The sequence below is a fragment of the Tursiops truncatus genome, chromosome 19 (assembly GCF_011762595.2).
Source record: "Tursiops truncatus isolate mTurTru1 chromosome 19, mTurTru1.mat.Y, whole genome shotgun sequence".
Classification (NCBI taxonomy): Eukaryota; Metazoa; Chordata; class Mammalia; order Artiodactyla; family Delphinidae; genus Tursiops; species Tursiops truncatus.
In genome coordinates, this window is record NC_047052.1 from 44,129,577 (window position 1) to 44,150,767 (window position 21,191).

Genomic DNA, 21,191 nt, shown 5'->3' on the forward strand with positions numbered 1-21,191 from the left:
AAAGGCTGAACCTTCTCAGGCAAATCTTGTTTTTTATTCTTTTAGGTCTGAATTTTGAACATATCTTGCTAGAGGTTGAAGAGGTAAGGCTAAGCTTTCAACATTCACACTGAGAAAGGCCCAGGAGGTGACTTGGGCCACAGTTTGGGGCGGCAAAACTGTGGATAGTAGGAAAGTCTAAACATAACCCAGAGGGAAACGAGAAAAGGCCCTCAGAAATCAGGGAAAAAAATCCCAAAGTGTCTCCCTCTTTCCCCATGGTATAGCTGGAATGTGTATTCCCTTCCCTGTTCCACCCCCAAAAAGACATGAGGCCACACACTGCAGTGCTAGTGAGGGACAGAGGAGCTGTGGGCGTGAGAATTTGATCACTCATTCAAACTCACACCCAGATACATGTGTGTCACCTCCTGGTGTGCCCCCACTGGATAAGTGCTTCTCCAGGCCCAGCATATTTCAGCTGAGACATGCAGTCTGTGTAGTACCTGATGGTTTGGTTGTGACCATAGTGATATCATAGTGATAATAGTTGGTATCATAGTGATATCATAGTGATATCATAGTATCATAGTGATAATAGAGACAGTGGCCCTAAGAGTTTAATGGCCCTTCAGCCTGTGGGTAGGTAACTGGGAGATAGATAGTGTAAGTATTGTAGTCTCTGTCTTAGTCACCTGTGATGGTTTTTTAATTTTTCACATACACTGTTGAGAATGGTTTAATAATTATAGATAATAGAGAAACTACTAATCACTCTAAAATCCTCCTGTTTCTTGGTCTAGAGTTAGGACTGGACATCCCAGCAACAAGGAGCCCTGAAGGCCAGAGTAAAAAGGCAAGTACATCCCTTTAAATCTCTCATCTGTTTTTTCTTCTCCCCATTTCTTCTCTTTCTCCTTCTTGTTTATTTATTTTTTAATGCACATATTCTTAAGTACTTGGGGACTTTTAGCATGGTGGTAATTAAACTGGATTTGTACTGTTTTCATTGGTGAATTTAGCACATTTAAAAAAAAATATATATATATATATATATATATTTATTTATTTATTATTTTTGCTGTGCCAGGTCTTAGTTGCAGCACATGGGATCTTTGCTGCGGCATGCAGACTTCTTAATTGTGACATGCAGACTTCCTAGTTGTGGCATGCGGACTTCTTAGTTGCGGCATGCAAACTCTTAGTTGCGGCATGCATGTGGGATCTAGTTCTCCAACCAGGGATTGAACCCCGGCCCCCTGCATTGGGAGCAAGGAGTCTTACCCACTGGATCACCAGGGAAGTCCCTTAGGCCATTTTTGCTTATTACTGTAACTAATATGTTCAGTTTTATTTTTATCATACTATTTCATACATTCACTCATTCACATTACATTATTTTGTCTTATGGCCCATTTAAAAATATATTTATTTATTTATTTGGCTGTGTTGGGTCTCCGTTGCAGCACATGGGATCTTTCGTTGCTGTGCTCTTTGTGTGGCGCGGGGCTTCTCTAGTTGTGGCCTGAGGGTTTTCTCTTCTCTAGTTGTGGTGCAGGCTCCAGAGTGCATGGACTCTATAGTTTGTGACATGCAGGCTCTCTAGTTGAGGCGCCCGTGCTCAGTAGTTGTGCTGCAGCATGTGGGGTCTTAGTTCCCCGAACAGGGATCGAACCCGTGCCACCTGCACTGGAAGGCAGATTCTTTACCATGGGACCACCAGGGAAGTCCCCTGGACCATGTTTTCTTTGCTTTTATTTTCTCTTGTGATAGTTGATAGCATACAGCCAATATTTAGTTTTAATAACTGGTTAATTTTATACTTTTCAAAAACATCTTTCCTGGCACATTTTCTATAATTATTCAATTCAAAAATAATACAAGAACTTTGGACTCCTCATTTTAAAATGAGGAATTCACGATGTATTTTAACTTTCCCTGCTCAACTTTCTAGGCCATGCCAATATCATCTGGGGTACATTGTGGGACACATGTTTATTAATGTTGACATTGTTTACAATTTATAACCTGTTTTCCAGGAATCCCTTTAGACTTGGACATTCATTTACTTATATTTATGTCAATTATTTAGACAATCTCTGGTTAATGGTGGCAGTGCTTCATTTTATAACTTTTCAAACCTTGAGACCTTAATTTTGTTTCGTCTGCTAGGTTTAGGTATTGTAGCTTTGGTTAAGGTTTTCAGGAGAGGTGCATCAGTAACAGATAGGTGGCATTACATATCTCACATTATCTTTCCTTTCCTTGGCACACGAACAGCATCTGGGCTAGGCAAAAAATTCTTGGGTCACAGAACTCCCCCTTCACATTGTACTGATATTCCTTCATTTTTCCCTGTGTTTGCTGTGGTAGAATCTGGGATCAGCTGAATTTTTTTGTAAGTGACTTACAAAAGAACCAAAATCCTTCTCTTTCATTATGTTCACATCATTTTACGGGGTTGTAATTGGCTTATTCAGACCCCAGGATAGAAAATGACCCATCTGAAGACCTCAGGCTCCAACCATATCACAAGAGTTGTCTGGTTTTGTTTGTGTAATTGTTTTATTATTACTGCCAGGTTTCGAAGGTAGATATCCCCTCAGAGAATATTCCAGATTCCCTGAGTAGTTTCCAGGTCCAGGTCCTGTATCCCTCTTCTGTTCTCAGAAATAGTTCTTGTCAGAGTGGGAAGACATGATCTTGGATATTTAGTTTCAATCCTTTATGAAAAGCTGTAAAGATAATTTTCTACCCTTAGCTGTAAAGCACTTTTGGTGGGAAATTAAAATTCCTCTAAGAGGATTCAACTCTCATTTGGGTTACCCTAATTTCAAAAATTTTGGCTGTTAGAATTTTCTTTAATGTTCATGAAGAGGTATTTTTTATTTCCCATGAAGATTCATTGTCCTTAGCAGTGAATTTTGAACTTTGTTTTCTTAAACATCCAAATTAGGTTTTCCTTTAGTTTTCTCTGTTATTGATGTCTAACTTAACCTTAGAGGTGGGCTTCCCTGGTGGCGCAGTGGTTAAGAATCCGCCTGCCATTGCAGGGGACATGGGTTCAATCCCTGGTCTGGGAAGATCCCACATGCCGTGGAGCAACTAAGCCCCTGCGCCACAACTACTGAGCCTGTGCTCTAGAGCCTGCGCTCTAGAGCCTGTGCTCGGCAACAAGAAAAGCCACTGCAATGAGAAGCCCGCACACCGCGATGAAGAGTAGCCCCCGCTCTCTGCAACTAGAGAGCCCGCGCACAGCAACAAAGACCCAACACAGCCAAAAATAAAATAAATAAATTTATTTAAAAAAACAAAAGAAATTAGAGGTAACTTTTAATCAAAAAGGGCATAGCATAGAGATGACAAGAGGGCACCTTCAACCCCAGCATGGAAATGAAGTTCCTATTCCAAAAAGAAAGATCCTCACAATCTCAGCTTACTGATTTGGAGCTTCAGTTCTCTTACAGTTTGTACTTGGATGGGAGTCAGGGGGAAGGAGACACTCTTCAGCCAGCCATTTTGATATTGGGTATTTATCTATCATTTCTTCCTAAGTCTCTTCTCATTTCTATTACAATTTGTTTTGGGAGCTGTCAGTGATTTAACAGTATCTTTTAAAACTTTTTATAAAACTAAGTAGTTTTTTGTGTCAGCCCAGTATCCACTAGTGTCACCCATGCTACCCTTCTGCTATGTGCAGATGGCAGCATGTCCGCACCTGAATCTCTCCTGTGTCCCCCACTGTCAACAGCCAAATGTACGCACCAGGGGAGTCTGCCATCCCCTCTGTTCACCTCTACTGTGGTCCCCATGTTCCTGCCTCCCTAGAGACCATTTCTTTCCAGAGCAGCGGTTTTCAAGAGAAATATAATGCAAGCCACATACGTAATTTTAATTTTTTTTTTTTTTTTTTTTTTTTTTGCGGTACGTGGGCTTCTCACCGCTGTGGCCTCTCCTGTTGCGGAGCACAGGCTCCGGATGCACAGGCTCAGCGACCATGGCTCACGGGCCCAGCTGCTCCACGGCATGTGGGATCTTCCCGGACCGGGGCACGAACCCGTGTCCCTTGCATCGGCAGGCGGACTTTCAACCCCTGTAATTTAAAATTTTCTAGCACCTGCTTTAGAGAAATTAAAAAGAAACAAGTGAAATTAATTTTAATAATATACTTAGTTAACCCAGTATATCCAAAATATCATGATTTCAACCTTCAGTCTAAAACTTATTAATGAGTTAATTTGCATTCTTTTTTTTTTCACACTGTGTCTTCAAAATCTGGAGTGTATTTTACACGTAGGTGTTCTCAGTTTGGACTAGATGTATTTCAAGTGCTCCATGGCCACATGAGATGGCTACCTTATTGGACAGTACAGCTCTAGAGAATGATTTTATGTACACTCTCCATCTCTCTTCCTGCCTCCTTTATTCTCATTTGCCCCAACACCCCCCAGAGTCTGTGACTATTGCCTCCCTCTCTCCTTTCTTTCCATTTGTCATGATCTTTTTTTAACATGGAAAATCATTTCCTTTCTTAAAATTCTGGCCTGATTTCTTCTGTCTTACATTCCTCTAACCCCCATTTCAGGGGGTGACACACCCTTTTGTCTTGGTTGGGCATTTGCTTGCAATTACCTCCTAATGATTATTTTCTTTGACCCATTAGTTGACTTAGATATGTTTCTTATTTTAAAAAAATGTATCTTTCTTGACAGATCTCTAAATTAATTTTAGAGTTAAACTAGAAATCATAAATTTAGAGGTTTGTATAGAGTCCCTTATGTTTCTGCCTTGATTTTAAAAATAGCCCATATAGGTATATGTATTTTAGGATTATAATATCTCACTCTAAGTATTGCTTTTCCTCACTGAATATTTTTGATAATTATTTTTATATCTTTTCTATATATTTTAGGGTTTCCATTAAACTGATGTAGAATTAAACTGATATAGAATTATATCAGAATAACTTATTTTAAAAAATTCCTACTTGAATGGGAGTGACTTTTACCTAGGAAAGTACATAAAAATGGGTGTCTTGAAGAAGTTCTTTCCTGTGCTATAATGGAGTGTTTTCAGGAAACAAGGTGTCAGACCCCCCCCGCACCCCGCCACTCCCCCAGGAGGGAAGGTGGAAAGTAGGGGTTCTCAGAGTGCCAGGGTCACAGATTTTTCTGAAAGGTTTACATGGGGACCCTGGTTGGGCCCATCACTACCTGATGGAACACTCCCTGACTGGTACCTTTTATTTGTAGACATGATGCTGAAAATGCTCTTTCAGCGTCTTGAAAGTTTTTATATTTGAGAAGTTTACAGAGAAACCCCTAGCAAAGGCTTCAGGTCCCTTCTGCTTCTTTGCTCTTCAGTACCTCCCCTAGACCTAGTGTTAGATTAATTAATAGTGTGATCCTTGGACCAGTAGCATCAGTGTCTCCTGGAAACGTGTTAGAAAAGCAGATTCTCAGGCCCTGCTGAATCAGAAACTCTGGAGGTGGGGCCCAGCAATCTGTCTTTAAGAAGCCCTTTGGGTGGGTCTGCTGTACCAAATTTGAGTTACTGACACACATCTGCTCTCTACCTGGCCCTTGCACAGGCATCTGGATCCTCTTGGAATCTCTACTCCCCAGTGCCCCATCCTGGAATTTTCTAGTCCCTGCTACTTGAAGGCTGTCTTCCACAGCCCCTACGCTTCCTGGCTTTGGTTTCTAGTGAGTTCTGTGGTATGTATGTCCATGTTTGTGACATTCTGGGAGGGGTGGCCCAGGCTGTGATTTACCACCTACTGCTGCAGGCATTAGTGGTGTTCAGAAGGGAAGGGAGAAGCTGTGCTCATGTGTTTCCCACTAAACAGAGAGACTGACACTCTCTATAGCTGTTTTATTTTTATTTTATCTCCTTGTCAACTTCACAGTGTAATAAATGCAGTTTATGTAAACATCTCTACTGGGAGATGCATAAATATAAGTATTTATGTGAACATATAAAGTCTGCATATGTGGGTAATCTCCCCATACATATCATTTATTTATCCATCATTACACACCTGTGGTGTCTAGCTGATTCCTCTACCTTACTTCTGTCTCTGTACCCATCTCTACCTGAACATGTAGTAAATATTTTATTTTGAAAATAGACAAATATTATGTTTCCTTTGTGTTTTCTCTTTCACGGTGGAGCCTTCCCTCTGCTGGGGCTTCACTGTGAGACCCGCAGGATTCAAGGTCCTTTGGGAGGTCCTGGCTTCTCCTGAATCCTCTCTCACCTCTCCTAACTGCTCTCTCTGGCCAGCTCTGCTGGAACAGAAGGTCTTGCCTGCCACCCTATGGCCGCAGGTGACACAGCAGAGGTGTGGGCAGCTGTCTCTTGACTGATTGATTCCTAGTCTCGCCTCTGAACCTGAGTTCCCACATGCATGGATTTAAGCACTGTCTTTCTGAGGAAGGAATTGTGCTCATTTTCCTCATCTCCTCTTGAGGGGCTGTTTCCCGTGTTTATTGACTCCTCGTTTGTGCCCATCACTTGCTAATGTTATCCATGCTGCCCTCTATCTCTGTGTAAGATGGGAAAGCCTCCACACTTGACTGTCTCTTGTTTTTCATCCAATGTTACTCCCTGAATATACCCTCCAGGGGTATCTGTCTTCTTCGTTCCACATCTAGCACAATCCTTGTGTATCCACCTCCCTAAGGACTGTTTCTTTTTTTTAATATATATTTTTAAAAAATTTATTTATTTATGGCTGCGTGTGTCTTCGTTTCTGCGCGCAGGCTTTCTGTAGTTGCAGCGAGAGGGGGCTACTCTTCGTTGTGGTGCGCGGGCTTCTCATTGTGGTGGCTTCTCTTGTTGTGGAGCACGGGCTCTCGGCACGCGGGCTTCAGTAGTTGTGGCACACGGGCTTAGTAGCTGTGGCTCGCAGGCTCTAGAGCACAGGCTCAGTAGTTGTGGCGCACGGGCTTAGTTGCTCCGTGGCATGTGGGATCTTCCCAGACCAGGGCTCGAACCTGTGCTCCCTGCATTGGCAGGCAGATTCTTAACCACTGCGCCACCAGGGAAGTCCCAAGGACTGTTTCTTTATAGTGATTTTATGCAAAAACTCCATATGTTCTTCCTGCCTCCTGTATCCCCATGAGCACCTCTCTCTGCCCCCATCTAATTATTTCTTCCCTCTCTCATATCCTATTGTTCTGTTAGTTTTCTGCCCTGAAAGTTGACTGCTAGCTTCTTAGTTTTCTGCCTTAATTTCTAAGTCATAGATTACTTTCAGGCTAAAAGTTTCCTTCTAACCACTGTTTTATTCCTCATCATTCATTGGAAATTAAATCAATTTTTAATAATTTGACTCATCAGTGATTTAGACTAGCCCTTCTTCCCCAGTTCTGTAGTTTTGTTTTTCCCTTTTGTGGTCATTTTTATTTAAACTTTTGACCTTACTGAAACTAGAACTTCCGTCCAAAAATGTATATAGAGCTGAAGTTTTTGCTGTTTTTTTGGGCACTGTGTTTAAGGTGGTATCTCTGGGTACTCAGGTAACCTCATTCCACAGATTTCCATCTGAAGTTATTTTCACTATTGTTTCTTCTAATGATTTTGTAGATTGCAGGTCAATTTCTTATTCAACTTACCAGTGACACAGTAGTTTGTATGGCTTTTAATTTCAAAGAATATTTTTTCACTTTTTTTCTTTTTAACTGATTTTTATCTGATGTTAATTGTAACCAGATATGTTCCCTAGATAGGCATGACTAGATTTTTTTCCATTGTGTTTATAATTTAAATGGATTTTCACATCTTTGAGCCTCAGAGCCCAGATAGGAGTGTGGGAAATAGGACTCCTCAAAGGACAGAGATTAAATCTCAAAGCTCTTAGATTTATTAAGCAAACTCAGGTCCAGGGTAAAAGGGTTCTGTACCCCCAATTCCAATGTGTGGGTTTTTTTTTCCTCTACACATCCAAGCAATTCTGGGACACCAAATGAGTGTCCTACAATTCAACTCAATTCTGACACTGTTTACCCAGAGATAGCATCAGATTCCACAGGTGAGGGGCTCAGTCCTGCAAGACTGTTCCCCACTCCACCCACCCAAGGTACCAGTCATAAGTCCAGGTTGTCACCTGGGCTTCTGACCAACTGGCTATAGACTGGAGGTTCCAACAACCCCCTCCTCATTTAATTTGCTGGAGTGGCTCACAGAATCCAGAGAATCATTTTACTTACTAGATTACCAGTTTATCATAAAAGATTATAACTCAGGAACAGCCAGATGGAAGAGATGCATAGGGCAAGGTATCGGGGAGGGGTGCAGAGCTCTCATGCTCTCTGAACACGCTAGTCTCCCTGAATTTCTACCAACCTGGAAGCTCTCCAAACCCCAACCTTTTGGGGTTTTATGGAGGCTTCATTACATAGGTGTGATGGATTAAATCATTGGTCTTTGGTGATTGATTCAATCTCCAGTCCCTTTCCCCTCCCTGGAAGGGAGAAAGGGGAGAAAGTTCCCAGGGCCCCATCATCACCCAATCTGCTGTTATGTTTGATTTATTATAGATAACCTGTCAGCCTGGATCTCTCTTCACAGACTGTGTACACATGTCTACACATAAGGATCTGGATTATCTCAGGATCCCACCTCCTCTGCTCCCACCCCCCCAACCCTCCATCCCTTCTCTGACACTTTTCAGTCCCTCCATTTCATTTGTGCTCCTCTCAGCCCCATGCCTGACTTTGGTGCCCACTGAGTTCTTTTAGAAACACTCCACATTCAGGGATATGAAATCCTTGGTGAGGTCTGTCAAGGATTGGAATAGGGTGCTGGGCTGATCCTCCTTCCTGAAACCCTGTGCAGTCGGAGAGGCTGATGCTAACATGCAAACCTTTTTCTTCTTTATTTCTCCAGGCAAAGGGATATTGGGAAAGATTCTGGAGTAGAGTGTTAAGATTTAAGAGTATTCTTTGAATATTTGCACCATGATGGGCCTTGGAGGTGCCTTGAGGGTGGTGCTTTGAGTGGAGTAGTTATCAGGAAATTGTGGATTTTAAGGAAGTCAGGAAAGAAGAGATCACTGACAATTCAACAATTCAGGGTAAGCTCCTAAAGGACTCTTTCTGGCTACTTAATGCCCAGAAGCCAACCCCTCACCTCTTATCAAAGCTATAGGCCACTAGGCGCCAATGAGGTTCATGTAGCATCAGATCTATCTATGCTTTTCCTTAATGTGGGGATTTGGGGTCAGAATTTAAGGAAGCACCAAAAACACTCATTAATCAAGATAAATATTTTAATGTATTATCTTAAAAATAAAAATGATGAACCAAATCTCCCCCTCCCCCCAATCCATGATGAACAAAACTGTCAAATTATGCCTCCTCTTCACCCCTGTCTCCCTCACCATCACCACCACCACCACCACCACCACCACCACCACAAGCTCGGAAAGTTTCCTCCAAGCGATACCTGTACCAGGGTTTGCTGGCTCGAGCCGTGGGGCTTCATTATACTACTACCACCAGGGAACCTTTTGCTCTTTACCCAAGTCCAGCCTCTCCACTCCTCAAAATCCCGGGCACACAAGACGAAAGCCACTCCCACCGCCATTCCAAGTTGGCCCAAGCCAATCCCGCTCTCTCCGAAAACAGCCTTGGTGTTCCCTGTCTATAATGGCGCCCCCTCCCAACCTCGGGGACGTAAAGCCGGTGTCGCTCCTATCTGGGCGTCCCAACAGAGCATCACCCCGCTTCCCCACCCTCCAAGTGCTTTACTCTGAGTCGCGCCCACATCGGCCCGCCTCTGGTCCAGCCCGTGCCCACCCTGGTTTCAGCTCCGGGAAGGGGACACCAGTGGAGACTTGGGTGGGGAAGCTTAGCTCCCCCGCGCCGCTGAAGGTCAGTGCGCACAGTCTGGTCACCCGCCGCTGCAACACCGGGCTCCAGGACCACATTTCCTAGACTTCTCGGCGGTGTCCGCGACGCTCTCGTGGCCTGCAGATCTCATTGGCCCTCGGCGGAGAAACTGGTGAACCTCGCGGTCTGGGCACCTTAACAACGGGCTCCTAAATTTAGCTGTAAAAGAGGTGCAGATGTGAGAGTCACCCTGCCATGGAGAAGCCCACGCCCTCCTCCTCTCCACCCCAAGACTACACTCTCCAGAGGCCTCTGCGGCCACTTCCGCCCTCTCTTCCGCTCGCTCCTTAGCGTGAGGAGTTGGCGTAACAGGAACACTTCCGGCCGGTGGAGTCCGCCCATTAGGCTGGTTGGCAACGGTGTAGACAACTGTATTTGGGTCCTTCTCACACCTCTGCTCTTGGTTCCCGAGCTTCAGCCTCAGAATCGGTAACGTGCACCCCGCGTTCCGTGAGTGCCCAACAGTCACTGCCTCGTCCACTCAGCATGTCCCCATGCTTGTCCCGGTTTTACTCACGAGGGCACAGTCTGCCTTAGGGACAAACCCTTACTCCACTGCTGGAGGATATGGGCTTCACTCTCTGGCCAGAGCTTGGGGCTGAGCTTGAGGGTGTTCCGTCACCCTGGGCCCTTTCTCCAGGAGGCTAGATGGGAATTGGCTTGTGGTGGTGAATTCTGTGACACTCCCAATCCCCAGTAGTGGGGCTCTGGAGCACACCCCGCCTGCACATGGGAGGGTTTTTCCAACTAGGCATGCTCTTTTTTCTCTTCACATCCTCAGATCTGCCTTCTGAGACTTTGCCCTTCTTCAGGGAGAGCACTCAGGAGATCAGGAAAATGGCCACGGGGCTCCTGAAAGCCAAAAAAGAGGTGAGAATTTCCGTAAAATTCCATCTTGGCTGTCAAGAGGATGAATCCATTCCCCTTTCTTGCTCTGGAGGCTGCCTTGTTGGTATTGGGCAAAGCTCTTTCCTGGTCCTGGAGGAGTGGCTTACATGGAGTTTCCCTCAACATTTCTTTCTGCTCCATCCATACTTCAGTCATCCTCGAAGTAGTTAATTGTGAACAACACACATGGAGCAATTTAAATAAAAATACAGGGACATCCAGGCTTAATTGTCCAGTGATAAGGATGAAAGGCAGGGACAGCAGAGTAGACTGTGGCCTGAAGTGGCTAGGGAGGACTTCCAGGAGAAGTAGGGCTGTTTGAACTACCCCTGCGAGTCTGGTACATTGGAGAATTGGTGAAGACATACCAGTGGGAGGGCAGGAAGAATGGTTAGTCTGAGGCTGGGCCACTGGGCACACTGCCCTTAACACAGTGTGGGAAGATCGTATTTTAGGTTGATTTTTAAATAATGTACTGGTGAAGATACAGACTATCTTCACCAGTACATGATATAGTCTAACCTGAATTTTACATTTGAGAGCATTTTCAGCATCTGGCAATGGGGAGATTTCACCAAAAATTCTGGATTGCTTGCCTCTCAGAAAATAAACTGCACTCTACTTTGGTGTCAGGGAATTTGCGCTGAACAGTGTCTGCATCATTTGGACAGGTCCTGCAGAGTCTATTTGCTGTAGTTTCCATAGTATCCTCCATACTGAGGTTGAAACCATTGAAATCTAACGTTTTGCCTGTCTCTGTAATTTTTATTACCTGCCTGGCCCCAGAAGGATTTTTATTTTCCACCTCTCTGAGTCTGGGTGGCCAGGTCAAGTGCCAGGCTGAGGAGTGTAGACTTTGTCTTTGAGTAAGATGGATTTTTTTTTTTTTTTTTTTTTTTTTTTTTTGCGGTACGCGGGCCTCTCACTGTTGTGGCCTCTCCCGTTACGGAGCACAGGCTCCGGACGCGCAGGCTCAGCGGCCATGGCTCACGGGCCCAACCGCTCCGCGGCGTGTGGGATCTTCCCGGACCGGGGCACGAACCTGTGTCCCCTGCATTGGCAGGCGGACTCTCAACCACCGCGCCACCAGGGAAGCCAAGTAAGATGGATTTTGAAGGATGTTGAGAAGGGATTTGACATAGGAAATCAGAGCTATAGGCACATAGGAACTTAAGGGGAAATTTTCTAACCCCTGAGAATGGTGACTATGATGAGTTTGACTTAATTGAATAGGACTGATATTTATTGAGCACCAACACAGTTGCCAGGCTTGTTTACTATCATTTTTGATATGCACTAACTTTGTTATTTCAGATCTGCCTTCGTTGTCTTGATTTCTTGTTTTTTTTAAATAAATTTATTTATTTTAATTATTTATTTTTGGCTGAGTTGGGTCCTCATTGCTGTGCACGGGCCCTCTCTAGTTGCGGTGAGCGGGGGCTGCTCCTCCCCATGGTGCACGGGCCCCTCACTGTGGTGGCTTCTCTTGTTGCGGATCATGGGCTCTAGAGTGCAGGCTCAGTAGTTGTGGTGCATGGGCTTAGTTGCTCGGCGGCACGTGGGATCCTCCCGGACCAGGGATCGAACCCGTGTCCCCTTCATTGGCAGGCGGATTCTTAACCACTGCACCACCAGGGAAGCCTTCTTGGTTTATTCTTAATCCTGGTCTCCATGTTAGAGATTTACAATTTCCTAGGCATTATCAGAACAACTTTGAGAGTTCTGCATTTCTTATTTGTAAAATATTAGATTCATCTGAAAAGTGTTAGTACCAAGAATGCATGGGAAATCTGGGGCATTTCCTAAGGTAACATTGAATCTTTTGTGTGTACTTTCTTCCCCACTTATAATGTTACTAGGGAAGCATTCTGATTTTCTGGGAAAAGCCAGAAATTTGTGTGAGCTGACTTTTCCTGCTCTTAATACTTTAAAAAAGAAAAAATTAGAAAAAGCATTATGAAAACTTGACGAAAGTGCACAAGCATTTGAATTGTGTAAGTTGTTTAAGATGAAACCTGTGTGCCTAGAGGAGTACCTGGCACACATGATATGTTTGGTGCATGGAGGAACCACACCTTAAAGAAATTAATTTGAAGGAACTAATAAGTAACAAGGGAGTTTCTGTTTGTTTTGATATGTTATTTGGGGCATGTAATTAACCACATATTTAAGGGGGTTTGAGGAGGATTTCCAGGTACTCTAATATGCATGACCTCTGAATTACATGCAACAATTTAAGCAAATATACAGTAGGATATTAGCTATCACTGCCTGAGAGGGTAAAGTAGAATTTGTAACAAATGAGTTGGGCTGGCAGGAACATGATGTTACTAATTCTTAGTATTTTCTCCTTGATTCCATTGAACAAATTTGCTGAATGTTTACTGTTTGCAGAACTCTTGATAGACTACATTCAGTGATGTGTAAAGCACAGCCTGCACACTTATGAGTCTTGCATTTTATTTTTAGATTTCTCTATCATTGGGATTTGGTCAATTTTATATACGTACACACACACACCCCTACATACATACATTTTGATAGACCTTAATGATAAGATCGTATTGTATTAAAGCTAGTGACATTATATCTACTCAGACCCATTTTTTAATAGATGAAGGAACAACCAACATTTATCCAACTGAAAGCGATTTCTATAATAGTGCTTTGAGTGAATGATCCAATCCACTAATTCTCAATTTGGGGGAACATTTAACTTGTTCCCAATATTTAACTGTTGCAAATAATGCTTCTGTGGTCAACTTTGTGCATGAAATTCTTTTATAGATTTGTATTTATTCTCAAAACTAAAATATGACAAAGTGAGTAGAAATAAATATTTTGAAGCAATGAGCACTCACACCAGTTGGAGCTTTGGAACCCTGCTTGTTCTAAAACATGTGATCCTATCAATTATTTCTTCCTTTTTTGAGATTCCTTTCTTCCATCACCATGTTTCACTTTACATTGTGCAGTTTTTTTGTTTTTGTTACACTGTGCAGTGTTACATTCCCAGGGTAGACCTACCAGTGCAGATCTTCTTCTCTCATGTGAATGTTCACAATAATGTCCTGATTTGTTTCCCCATGTTGATATGTTCCTTTGCTACCCATTGCATCTGTAATCCTCACGTCCCCCAAACATTACAGTAACATCACTTTTCTGTTCAGAAGTCTTCCTTCAGTGTCTCAACAACAGTGTCTTAGATATTCAGGGCAGTCTTCAGTTCAAATGTGTTCTGTTTATGACATCATGTTCTGACTATTCATTCTGAAAATGTGTTTATTGCCAGCACAGTGGAGTAATCTCTTTAATTTAGATTAAATTCACTTTTTAGGCACTTGGCTGGAAAAAGAGAGAAAAATAATTATTCAAGTCATTCAAATAAATCTCCCCTATCACCTAATGACTTCATGCCTGGGAGGCAGTGAGAAATGGGAGGACTGAATCTGTTGCTGTGTGAATCTCTCTTAGGCGTTTGTGACAGCATGAGCATCTTGGCAATCAATTAACCTTGATCTCAAGGTTAATATTACTTGCAAAGTATTTTTCATATAACATGACTCCTTTATCAATGTATAGGTTAGCTTTGCTTCATAAAAAACTACCCAAAACTTAGTGACTTAAAACAAAATAATTTAGGGACTTACCTGGTGGTCCAGTGGTTAAGACTCCGTGCTCCCAATGCAGGGGGCCTGGGTTCCATTCCTGGTCAGGGAACTAGATCCCGCATGCTGCAATAAAAGTTCCCGCATATCGCAACTAAAAGATCCCACATGCTGCAATGAGGATCTCACACGTGGCAACGAAGATCCCGAGTGCTGCGACTAAGACCCTGTATAGCCAAAAACTAAATAAATATTTAAAAAGAAAAACAAAATAATTTATTAGCACACAATTTGATAGGTCAGCATTTTGAGCTGGGCACAGACGGATGTTTTGCAGGTTTCACTTGTGCTCTTGTTGCTGCAGTCAGCTGGTGGTTTGACTGGGGCTGGGTGACTATCCATGCATGACAGTTACCAAGCTGGTTTTCTCAGGTGTGTTGGTTTTTCTTGGTTCTTTTCCATGTAGGCTTGGGTTTGTTCTAGAGACTCTGCTTAGGCTTGATCAAACGATGGTCTTGGGTTTCCCTACACAGCAAGAGAGAGGACAACCCCAATGGACAAGCACGTTTTAAGCCTCAGCTCGTGTTATGTTTGCTAATGTCCCTTTGATCAAAGTGCAGAGTTGTGGAAGGGACTAACACAAGGGTGTAGATATAGGGAGATGTTATACAGTGGGGTTCACTACTGTAACTACCCTCTGGTCCCAGTGATCCATGTCCTTCCCTTGTGCAAGATAAACTCACCCCCTCCCAGGATCCCCAGAAGTTTCATCCTCAAAGTCCAGTATCATATGCATATCAGTCTGGATGTGGCTAAGGCTTCTTCAGTGAAACTCTTTTTGAGTCAGAGATGTATACTAAAAAGACAATTTATTTGTTTCCCTCTACCCCCAACTACCCGCCTAGCACACAGTGGTGAGACATGGACAGGAAAACTGCAATATACACTCCCATTCAAAAAGGGAAGGAGTTGGAGGCACATAGGAGGCCTCTTCATTTTGAACTGTCTCCATCCCTTTTAGTAAAGCTGATATGACTTCTTTAGAGTATATATATATATTTTTTAATTTATTTATTTTTTATTTATATATTTTTGGCTGCGTTGGGTCTTTGTTGCTGTGCGTGGACTTTCCCTAGTTGCAGCGAGCAGAGGCTGCTCTTTGTTGCAGTGCACAGGCTTCTCATTGCAGTGTCTTCTCTTGTTGCACGTGAAGGCACGTGGTCTTCAGTAGTTGTGGGGCACAGGCTCAGTAGTTGTGTCTCATGGGCTCTAGAGCACACCCTCAGTAGTTGTGGCTTTCGGGCTTAGTTGCTCCGTGGCATGTGGGATCTTCCCGGACCAGGGCTTGAACCCATGTCCCCTGCATTGGCAGTCAGAGTCTTAACCACTGTGCCACCAGGAAAGCCCTGATATAACTTCTTTAAAAACTCTTTGGGTTTCCCATGTATCAGATTATATTACTCTATTAAACAAAAAGCTACAATCACATTTCCTTTCCAGATACGCCTCTAATCTTTGGGCAGGGTGTCAGTGCTATGGGACAATACCTGTAAGAATCTCAGAAGCCCTTTTGTCTACTAGGTATCACCTTAACAATTTCAGAGGTCATAACATTTGGGTCTTTTAGCCAAACTCTTGATCTTTACCCTGAGGCCATTTCTTATTTTGAGACTCTTGTTGGCTGGAGAGACTGGAGATGTAAAACAGTTTTATTTTCCAACCCAGCAAGTCTGGCTTGTCTATATTTCCTCTAAATTATGCTTGTGAACTGCTTAGTTGTTTCTTTAACTCTTCTCTTTCTATACATTATCATGTATAGAAGCTAGGTAGAAGCATCCAGCTGAAGCTTTTATCAGGCTTTCAGGAGATCTGTTTAGTCAGATGTGAAAATTCATTAGGTATTTTTTCTTTATTCTAAATTAGTCCCCCAGACTGCTAGCTATGTTGCTACTCAGTGGGAGAGCTTTGAAATGGATCATCCAGTTAGTGTTTACCATACCCTCCCTACATGCATGGGTCTCAGACAAAGAAACCATGAATCTTTCTAGAGCTGCAGGAATACCAGTTGTATTAAACTTGTTGAAATGGTGTAGGTTGGTCTGTAATGTAGCTCCTTTGTCAGAGATTTTCAAGGGATGTGTGTGTGTGTTTATTCTGAGGAGGATCTATAAGATCATATCACTACAGGGACTGGGCAGGAACTTGAATGAGTGAATAGTCTTTTTCTCTCTAACATTTAATTATGAACAGCTTCAAACATAAAGAAAAAAATACAAAGACTTGTACATTGACATTCACATACCCACCACCTAGATTCAATGATGAGTATTTTGCAACATGTGCTTTACCACCTGTCTGTTCACATGTGTAGTCCTCTACCATCAGTTCAAGGGTAGTATTCAAATATTGCCTTAAATGCACAATAGAGGACAGAGTTTTATATTCCTTTGACCTTCAGACTTTCTGTAGGCTGCTACAACCTGCCTGCTCTCTTTCCCAACTAGCCACTTTTCATTCTTTATTCCCTCCCATCTCACATGCCTTGTCTGGAGTACCTAGCCTTCCACGCTCCTTCATCCTTTGAATCCTGCCTAGCCTTTAAGACCAAGATCATACTGCCCTCTCATGAAACCATTTCTGATCTCTGTATCCTACAGTGACCTCTCCCTCTCCAGATTCCTCTGACCCAGTGATTTGCAACGATGACTATACACAGGAGCCCTTAAAAGTATAAAAGCCTTATCCCTGAAGAGTCTGATTTTATTGATTTGTGGTGGGACCCAAGAATCTGTAATTTAAAACACCACACAGAGGGCTTCCCTGGTGGTGCAGTCAGTGGTTGAGAGTCCGCCTGCCGATGCGGGGGACGCGGGTTCGTGCCCCTGTCTGGGAAGATCCCACATGCCGCGGATCGGCTGTGCCCGTGAGCCATGGCCGCTGAGCTTGCGCGTCCGGAGCCTGTGCTCCGCGACGGGAGAGGCCACAACAGTGAGAGGCCCGCGTACCGCAAAAAAAAAACCACAAAAAAACACCACACAGAGAATTCCCTGGCAGTCCAGTGGTTAGGACTTGGCATTTTCACTGCCGAGGGCGTGGGTTCAGCCCCTGGTTGGGGAACTAAGATCCTGCAAGCTGCGCGGCACGGACAAAAACAAAACAAAAACCCAAAAAACAAACCAAAAAAAACCCCTCACCACACACTCACTGTGTGGAGCAGTCAGTTGTCTGAGGCCTTACATTTATCAACTCATGTGATCCTCAGCACAACCTGGGAGATAAACACTGTTATTCTTAGTTCAGAGAAGAAGAAACTGAGGTGCTGAGAGGTTAACTAATTTGCCTAAGGGTACACTAGTTGGGGACAGATAGGTTCCAAATCCAGGCAGAGTGTTTTGAATCCAGGCTCTTCACCACCATCCACTTCCATTCCTCAGGCCTGAGCAGTGCAAGTGGCAGTGTGAGGGAGGGGAAGGAGTGAGCCCTGCCTGAAGTATACATAGTGGTGGGTTATTCATCCCCTGCCCGAGGCTGAGCTGCTTCATGTAGAACATAAATGCTTAGACCAAGTAGTCTCTGAAATTCTTCGAACTCAGCAAGAGAATTATTCTTTTAATGTAGTGTGCATGATGTCTTCCTGCTTAGATTTAAAGCTCCCAATGGGAAAGAACTTTTGCTTTTATCCCCCATAGCAGTGAGCCTAGCATGTCGGCAGTGATAGGTGCACAATGATGCTGGCTGGATAGAGATGGGAGAGTAATGGTCTTTGAACTATTGGCACGAAGGTCATGTATGGGAGGAGAAAAGTTCTTTTTTTCATTGGCTGTAAATTAGACACAAGACATATTCACAAGAGAAAAACAATCGGAAATTTATTAACATGTGCATCATGCATACACATGGGAGTACTCAGTGATGGGTAACTCAGAAGGGGTGGTTAGAACTTGAGCTTATATAGCATCTTAACAAAATAGCAATAACTATAGAGAAGTGACAAGACAAAGGAAAAGGACTTTGAGTTTCTAGGCAGCAAATTGTGGGAAGGTTAATAATATATGGGGGAACTAATGGAAGATAAGGGCTAGTTAGTAAAGGTTTGCTATGTAGATTTCTCTGGTGCCTATCCCTGGGCTGATAAGGGTCTAGAGTTGTATCTGGTGATTAATTTCTGTCCTCCTGGTAGAGAGGGGAAGGGGGACACCTTTGCAAATTTATGTTCTGCTTTTAGGCAAATGGGAGAGGGCAGAGAGCTTTTCTTGTGTCTGCTTATTAATTGCCTTCAGCTCAAAATAATCCTTATGCCAAAGTGGCATATTTTAGAGTGGTATATTCTGTTACCCTTTATTCTTCATCCATAGTAAGGTCTAGAAATCTTCTCTACCTCCTCAGGGATGCCTTTTGATCTCTCATCCTGAGGTGTGGACAAGGCAGACTCCTGGATGAGCAGAGGTGTGTTTTGTGTTAAAAGGCATTCATGGCGTTCGGGGATGTGGCTGTGGACTTCACCCAGGAGGAATGGAGGCTGTTGAGCCCCGCTCAGAGGACCTTGCACAGGGAGGTGATGCTGGAGACTTATAACCACTTGGTCTCACTAGGTAAGAATGGCTTCCCATAGCACTTAAAGTCTGGCTCACAGTATTTTCTATATGTCACAAAGAAAGGCTACTCACAAAGCAGCTTTGTCTTAGGGTTGGGCTTCAAAACAAAAATTTACCTTTTTCCTCAGGTGGATCTGGATTCAGTAGAGTTGAAAGCAGGTAGATTTATTCATATTGTGTATGCCACTCTGCATTTTTTTCCTTACTTTATCTTGCCCCAAACCCAGGAGATTTTCATTCACCGTGTTAATATGCTGTTTTTCTGATTGGAGTCACCTTTTCTTACTCAACCCTTCTACTGCAGAGAGTTCACTATTCATAGGTCCTCTGTATCACCCTCTGGGTTTCCCTCTCCATTTTGTCTCTGAGTTCTGGAATGGCCCCTTGAGCTCATAACCAAGAGTCTCCTTTTTTTCTTTCCTTATGAGCAGAAATTCCATTTTGCAAACCAAAACTCATTTCTCAGCTGGAGCGAGGGGAAGAGCCCTGGATAGAGGAGAGGCAACGTCCGCTGAGTCTCTGTCCAGGTGAGTGTGACACAGGGTAGTTGGAACCGTCTGCAGCATGGCAGGTAGGGAAGGATGAGGCATGTCTCAGGTACTGGGAGGAAGCTCTTTTCTAGGCCCCTAGTTCCCTGGTAAGGCTGCCTGGCATGACCTCTTTTCCAGAATATCATCTTCAGTTAAGGGAGGGACTTTCCTGGTTTCTTTGTCGCTTCCCTCCACCAGGAAGCCCCCCTTCCTCTCACTTCGCATTGTTTTCTGCGCAGGATACTTGTGACCAGTTCAGTCTGCTGCCATTTTCAGAAGTGGGCTTCATCCTATTTATTTTTGACTTGATATTTGGAAATTACTTCAAAATTACAGAAAATTTGCAAAAATAAAAATAGTACAAAGAACATTCTTATGTCCTCTACACATACACAAATATGTATAAATATATATGGCATATATATTTTTATAAAATGGTATCATAAAATCACCTACTAATATTTCACCCAGTTTGCTTTATCATTGGCTTGTGTGTCTCTTGTGTGCATGCTCTCCCTTCTCCCTCCACCATACGTATGTGTATGTATTTATGTATATGTTTATGTGTATATATTTGTGTGTACCTATATATGTAGGTTCATATGTGGATGTATGTTAAAAGATTTTCTAAGAATGGTGATATTCTCATATAACCACAGTACAGTTATCAACTTCAGTAAACTTAACTTCAACACAATAATTTTATCTAATACCTATCATCTACCTCTCATAATCATCAGTAGACACAGTAATATTTTTTCCTCTCCAGAACATGACCCAGTAGTGCATTTACGTGGCATATCTATTTAGTCTCTCTTAATATAGACCATTTCAATAACCTCTCTTTAGAAGTATACAGTTCCACAGCTCCTTTTTTAACAGCTTCATTGAGTTATAACTTAAATACCATAATCTACTTACTGTAAGTGTACAGTTCAATTATTTTGAGTAAACATTCCATCACTCTAAAAAGTTACCTTGTGCCCATTTGCATCTATTTCTCCTCCCATTTGAGCTCCAGGAAACCAATGATATGCTGTCTCTATAGATTTGCTGTTTCTGGACATTTTATATAAATGGTATCATAAAATATATATTTGTCTTTGTATCTGGCTTCAATACATAATGTTTGAGGTTCAGCATAATGTTTTTGAGGTTCATCCATGTTGCAGCATGTACTGGTAATTCATTCCTTTTTATTGCCATATAATATTCCATTGTATTGATATACCACATTTTGTCTAGCTATTCACAGGTTGATGTGAATTGGATTGTCCACTTTTTGGTTATTTTGAATAGTGCTGCTAGGAATAGTCATGTACCAGTCTTGATGTGGACATATGTTTTCATTTCTCTTGGGTAGATAACTAAGACTAGAATTTCTGGATTGTATGGTATGTTTATGTTTAACCTTTTAAGAAACTGCATAATTATTTTCCCAAGTGGCTGTACATTTCTATTAGCATTTATGTTTTACGTTTCTATTATGTTTATATTTTCTATTTTTGCATTTTCTAGTAGCAGTGTTTTAGAGTGTCAGTTTCTCTACATCCTTGCCAGCACCTGGAATTGTCTCTAATTTTGATTACAGACATTCTAGTGGGTGTGTAGTGGTATTGCATTGTGGTTTAATTTACATTTCCCTAATGACTGATAATGTTAATCTTTTCATGTGCTTATTAACCATTTGCATAT

The 21,191-nt window shown here is 42.8% G+C and overlaps 1 protein-coding gene across 5 annotated transcripts in view; it reads left to right on the forward strand.

The window, feature by feature from the left end:
• The first annotated feature begins 780 nt into the window (after positions 1-780).
• ZNF875 (zinc finger protein 875) overlaps positions 781-21,191 on the forward strand; it is a 28,816-nt gene continuing 8,405 nt past the window's right edge. For 2 of the 5 annotated variants that reach the window (XM_033844261.2, XM_019940961.3), the window contains exons 1-4: positions 5,704-10,304; positions 10,657-10,745; positions 18,837-18,963; positions 19,398-19,493. In XM_033844261.2, the coding sequence (XP_033700152.1) occupies positions 10,713-10,745; positions 18,837-18,963; positions 19,398-19,493 (256 nt within the window). In that variant the 5' untranslated portion in view covers positions 5,704-10,304; positions 10,657-10,712. The other 3 variants (XM_033844263.2, XM_033844264.2, XM_033844262.2) reach the window with 3 other exon arrangements.